The 6,310-nt window shown below is 43.2% G+C and overlaps 1 protein-coding gene across 3 annotated transcripts in view; it reads left to right on the plus strand.

Annotated features, from left to right (window-relative positions):
- The first annotated feature begins 269 nt into the window (after positions 1-269).
- The window catches only part of hdac6 (histone deacetylase 6), a 56,042-nt gene continuing 50,001 nt past the window's right edge, over positions 270-6,310 (plus strand). For all 3 annotated transcript variants that reach the window (XM_056274064.1, XM_056274065.1, XM_056274066.1), the window contains exons 1-6: positions 270-290; positions 1,042-1,114; positions 3,769-3,885; positions 4,163-4,248; positions 4,401-4,485; positions 4,607-4,647. In XM_056274064.1, coding sequence (XP_056130039.1) covers positions 1,061-1,114; positions 3,769-3,885; positions 4,163-4,248; positions 4,401-4,485; positions 4,607-4,647 — 383 coding nt within the window. In that variant the 5' untranslated portion in view covers positions 270-290; positions 1,042-1,060. The remainder of the gene's footprint in view (positions 291-1,041; positions 1,115-3,768; positions 3,886-4,162; positions 4,249-4,400; positions 4,486-4,606; positions 4,648-6,310) is intronic.

The raw sequence follows: 6,310 nt of genomic DNA on the forward strand, positions 1-6,310 counted from the left end.
TTATAGTTATATATTACAGTTATATATTATAGTTATATATTACAGTTATATATTACAGTTATATATTACCGTTATATATTACAGTTATATATTATAGTTATATATTACCGTTATATATTATAGGTATATATTATAGTTATATATTATAGGTATATATTATAGTTATATATTACCGTTATGTATTACAGTTATAGGTGGACCTTTAGAACTCAACATGTAAAGCGGAGCGCTACCCGTCATGACGTCATTTATGTGCGACGTCTGTTTGGGTTGCGCTCGTTAGATCGACTGTAAGTCCATTTTCAGCACTTATTGTTATTATTGATATTATTATTATTACTGTTGTTGTCATTATTGTTATTGTTATGTTGGTGTTGTTGTTGTTGTTGTTGTCGTCGTCGTTACTTGTATTATCTTGTCGCCCGTCCGGAGGTGGTGTGTGCAGGCGGGGGTTCGGCGGGGGTTCGGCGGGGGTTCGGCGGGGGTTCGGCGGGGCGGTAGACGGTGTTTGGCGGCGGCGGCGGGGAATGAACCGCGTTGTTAGGAGAAGGAGGCGTTAAATGTCGGAACTTCCTCCGCACCGGGGAACCTGACTAGAGCTGCTCTGTTCATGTGGGGTACTGGGCGGAAAGCCAACCGACCAGAACACCTCAATACCCGCCGTCTTTCTGCCAGCCCTCCTCCATCAGACGGGCTGATAACCTCTCTCTCTCTCTCTCTCTCTCTCTCTCTCTGTGTATGTGTGACTATGGAGACGTGTGGCGTCCACTCCCAGCCAGCACGCCCGGTCTGCTGCGGGGGACGTGTCTGCACCACCAAGCGTCCTGCTTGTCTCAGCGTCTCTACCGCTGCAATGTCTGCCGTTTAAACTGACACGCTGACAGCGGACTCAGCTCCAGTACAGCCAGCGTAGAGTCTCTACCTGCTGGACACCGGGAGCGCCTACTGCCCCAGTAAAGCTCTGTGTGTGTGTGTGTGTGTGTGTGTGTGTGTGTGTGTGTGTGTGTGTGTGTGTGTGTGTGTGTGTGTGTGTGTGTACAGGATAGGAAGGAGACCAGCTATGGATTCTGAACGGGATGCCACAGCGCCATGTCCCTCTAATAACACAGCCCAGGTAGGCCCGTTTGTCCCGCCAGACAGGATGGACCTGTCTCACTCAGGCTGTCTGTGAGACCTGCATCAGCAGTTTGAGAGACACTCAGTACCAGGTGGTTGAGTCGTCCCCTCCCAGCACCTAGCAGGAGCCCTGCTGTTAATGTTTGTGTGAATGTCACATATTAAAAGACACTAGTAGAAGGTTTGGCGATATGTCAACATTTTCCTACCGCCCACCGTCTGCCCAACAGTCAGCGATGGTCCATATCTCCCCGCCCCCCATGCACGCCAGCCATTTTCAGTGAATGCAATCATGGAAGAGCTTGTTGCGAAAAATAATACAAAATCCCCTATTTTGGATTATTTTACTTTTAAATCGAAATCAACCGGCAAGCCGAAGGACCTTAATGAAATAATTTGCCTTATTTGTAAACAAATAGTGCATGAAGAGTGGAAAGGTGGTTAATCCAGATGACATACCTGTGGAGGCATGGAGGTGTTTAGGAGAGATGGCAGTGGGGTTTTTAACTAGATTGTTTAACTCAATCTTGGAAAGTGAGAGGATGCCTGAGGAGTGGAGAAGAAGCATACTGGTACCGATTTTCAAGAACAAGGGCGATGTGCAGAACTGTAACAACTACAGAGGTATAAAGTTGATCAGCCACAGCATGAAGATATGGGGAAGAGTAATAGAAGCTAGGTTAAGAGGAGAGAAAGAGTAACAGAAGCTAGGTTAAGAGGAGAGGTGAGGATCAGCAGCAGCAGTATGGTTTCATGCCGGGAAAGAGCACCACAGATGTGATGTTTGCTTTGAGAATGTTGATGGAGAAGTATAGAGAAGGCCAGAAGGAGTTACATTGGGTCTTTGTGGGTTTAGAGAAAGTATACAACAGGGTGCTGAGAGAGGAGGTGTGGTATTGTACGAGGAAGTGGGGAGTTGCAGAGAAGTATGTAGGAGTGGTGCAGCATATGTATGAGGGAAGTGTGACAGTGGTGAGGTGTGTGGTTGGAATGACAGATGGGGTCAAGGTGGAGGTGGGATTACATCAAGGATCGGCTCTGAGCCATTTCTCGTTTGCAATGGTGATGGACAGGTTGACGGACAAGATCAGGCAGGAGTCTCCATGGATGATGATGTTTGCGGATGACATTGTGATCTGTAGCGAGAGTAGGGTGCAGGTGGAGGAGAGCCTGGAGAGGTGGAGGTATGCACTGGAGAGAAGAGGAATGAAAGTCAGTAGGAGCAAGATGGAATACCTATGCGTGAATGAGAGGGAGGACAGTGGAATGGTGAGGATGCAAGGAGTGGAGGTGATGAAGGTGGATGAGTTTAAATACTTGGGGTCAGCTGTCCAAAGTAATGGGGAGTGCAGGAGAGAGGTGAAGAAGAGAGTGCAGGCAGGGTGGAGTGGGTGGAGAAGAGTGTCAGGAGTGATGTGTGACAGAAGGGTACCAGCAAGAGTTAAAGGGAAGGTTTACCAGATGGTAGTGAGACCAGCTATGTTGTATGGTTTGGAGACAGTGGCACTGATGAAAAGACAGGAGGTGGAGCTGGAGGTGGCAGAGATGAAGATGATAAGATTTTCATTGGGAGTGATGAAGAAGGACAGGATTAGGAACGAGTATATTAGAGGGACAGCTCAGGTTGGACGGTTTGGAGACAAAGCAAGAGAGACAAGATTGAGATGGTTTGGACATGTGTGGAGGAGAGATGCTGGGTATACTGGGAGAAGGATGCTGAATATGGAGCTGCCAGGGAAGAGGAGAAGAGGAAGGCCAAAGAGGAGGTTTATGGATGTGGTGAGGGAGGACATGCAGGTGGCTGGTGTGACAGAGGAAGATGCAGAGGACAGGAAGAGATGGAAATGGATGATCCGCTGTGGCGACCCCTAACGGGAGCAGCCGGAAGTAGTAGTAGTAGTAGTAGTAGTAGTAGTAGTAACAGTAGTAGTAGTAGTAACAGTAGTAGTAGTAGTAGTAGTAGTAGTAGTAGTAACAGTAGTAGTAGTAGTAACAGTAGTAGTAGTAGTAGTAGTAGTAGTAACAGTAGTAGTAGTAGTAACAGTAGTAGTAGTAGTAGTAGTAGTAGTAGTAGCAAAAGAGGAGTGCCGGGGTTCTGTCAATATGTGCTACCTATTGAGATGTGCTAGTTAGTGATTCTGCACGTGATTAAGTCAGATCAGTTTCATTTGTATATTATATTTATTTGTAAAGCCCAATATCACTAATTACAGATGTGCCTCAGGGACTTTACAGCAACACAACATCCTGTCCTTAGACCCTCACATGGGATAAGGAACAACTCCCTAAGAAAAAAACCTTTAACAGGGAGGAAAAACAGGAAGAAAGCTCAGTACGAACGAGGTGGTGAGATGGAGGAGGTGGGAGGACAGATGGGAGGACAGGTGGGAGGACAGATGGGAGGACAGATGGGAGGACAGATGGGAGGACAGATGGGAGGACAGGATGGGAGGACAGGTGGGAGGACAGATGGGAGGACAGGACGGCTCTGATGGAGCTGTGGTCTTGGAATTCTCTCTGTGTGTCTGAACGAGTTTTATCCACAATCTGAAATCCAGGTGTGTGTGTGTGTGTGTGTGTGTGTGTGTGTGTGTGTGTGTGTGTGTGTGTGTGTGTGTGTGTGTGTGTGTGTGTGTGTGTGTGTGTGTGTAGTGCCACAGTGGTAAAGACAGGAAAGGAGGGTTTAGCAGGATGTTGGTTGCCAGGAGGAAGGCCACAATGGAGCAGAAGAAAAGAGATGAGGAGCTGACCAGTCAACTGCAGCAAATGGTACTGTGTGTGTGTGTGTGTGTGTGTGTGTGTGTGTGTGTGTGTGTGTGTGTGTGTGTGTGTGTGTGTGTGTGTGTGTGTGAGTGAGTGAGTGTGAATTGGGGATGAATGTTTACTGATGTGACTATGTGCAACATGAAGGAACAATTGCGTCACCTAGCAAGCTCATAGATGTGTGTGTGTGTGTGTGTGTGTGTGTGTGTGTGTGTGTGTGTGTGTGTGTGTGTGTGTGTGTGTGTGTGTGTGTGTGTGTGTGTGTGTGTGTGTGTGTTTGTAGGACTTGGATAGCAGAGCTCCTGCCAATGGATCAGGTTTGGTCTACAGTGAGATGTTTACTCACCATAGAAGTCTTTGGGAACAAAGGTACATCTGTGTGTGTGTGTGTGTGTGTGTGTGTGTGTGTGTGTGTGTGTGTGTGTGTGTGTGTGTGTCATTGGTTTTAGTAGTGTTAATAGTACTGTGGCTGACAGTTATTGTGGTTATTGATATTAAAACAGTGTATTGTTGATTTAAAGTCATCCAGAGAGTCCAGACAGAGTCACCGCCATCATGGCAGAGCTGGAGAGACAAGGCCTGCTGTCCCGCTGCATCACCGTGGAGGTCAGACATGAAGACTGGATGGATGATAAACATTGATTGATTGATTGATTGATTGATTGATTATTGATATATTAAATGATAAGTCATGTTAAGTGATTTTAACCACAATCTGTGTTTTCAGCCTAGAGCTGCAACGGAAGAAGAGCTTTTATTGGTCCATATGTGAGTCTGTCACACACACACACACACACACACACACACACACACACACACACACACACACACACACACACACACACACACACACACACACACACACACACACAGATAGCAGTGATGGATTTTGTAGAAAATATAGCAACAGCAGTAGATGAGACACAAAACACTGTAGGTGTTTTTATTGATGGACGTAAATCGTTTCACACAGTCGATCATTCCTTACTCATGCAGTAATTGGAGCACTATGGTATAAGAGGTGTCACACAATGCTGGTTAGGAAGTTATTTAAATAACAGGTTTCAGTACGTGAATATTGAAAACACTGAATCACATCTAAGAAGAGTAACTTTTGGTGTCCCACTAGGGGCTATGCCTCTCACCCAGCAGGGCTGTGAGCTGGGGGCGTGGTTTACGTTCCCGGGCTCGCCGGTGCAGGGTTGTTCCTGCTGCAGTTGGTTTTTGGAGTTGAGGAATAAACATCAAACTCGCCTTGGTCTCCTGTGTTTTTCCTCATTCCTGCCACATTATAAACATGATATATATCAGATTTACATGATATATGTCAGGTTTACATGACATAAACACATGATATATGTCATATTTACATGATATATGTCAGGTTTACATGATATAAACATAATATATGTCAGGTTTACATGACACAAACATGATATATGTCAGGTTTACATGATGTAAACACATGATATATGTCATATTTACATGATATATGTCAGGTTTACATGACATAAACATGATATGTCAGGTTACATGACGTAAACATGATATATGTCATATTTACATGATATGTGTCGGGTTAACATGATATAAACATGATATATGTCAGGTTCACATGACGTAAACATGATATATGTCAGGTTTACATGACATAAATGTGATATATGTCAGATTTACATGATATATGTCATATTTACATGATATATGTCGGGTTTACATGACATAAACATGATATATGTCAGGTTACATGACGTAAACATGATATATGTCATATTTACATGATATATGTCAGGTTTACATGACACAAACATGATATATGTCAGGTTTACATGACGTAAACACATGATATATGTCATATTTACATGATATATGTCAGGTTTACACGATATAAACATAATATATGTCAGGTTTACATGACACAAACATGATATATGTCAAGTTTACATGATGTAAACACATGATATATGTCATATTTACATGATATATGTCGGGTTTACATGACATAAACATGATATATGTCAGGTTACATGACGTAAACATGATATATGTCATATTTACATGATATGTGTCGGGTTTACATGACATAAACATGATATATGTCAGGTTTACATGATGTAAACATGATATAAGTCAGGTTTACCTGATATATGTCAGGTTAACATGATATAAACATGATATATGTCAGGTTCACATGATGTAAACATGATATATGTCAGGTTTACATGATATAAACATGATATATGTCAGGTTTACATGATATAAATGTGATATATGTCAGATTTACATGATACATGTCAGGTTTACATGATATAAATGTGATATATGTCAGATTTACATGATACATGTCAGGTTTACATGATATAAATGTGATATATGTCAGATTTACATGATACATGTCAGGTTTACATGATATAAATGTGATATATGTCAG

Source organism: Lampris incognitus, chromosome 2 (assembly GCF_029633865.1).
Source record: "Lampris incognitus isolate fLamInc1 chromosome 2, fLamInc1.hap2, whole genome shotgun sequence".
Taxonomy (NCBI): Eukaryota; Metazoa; Chordata; class Actinopteri; order Lampriformes; family Lampridae; genus Lampris; species Lampris incognitus.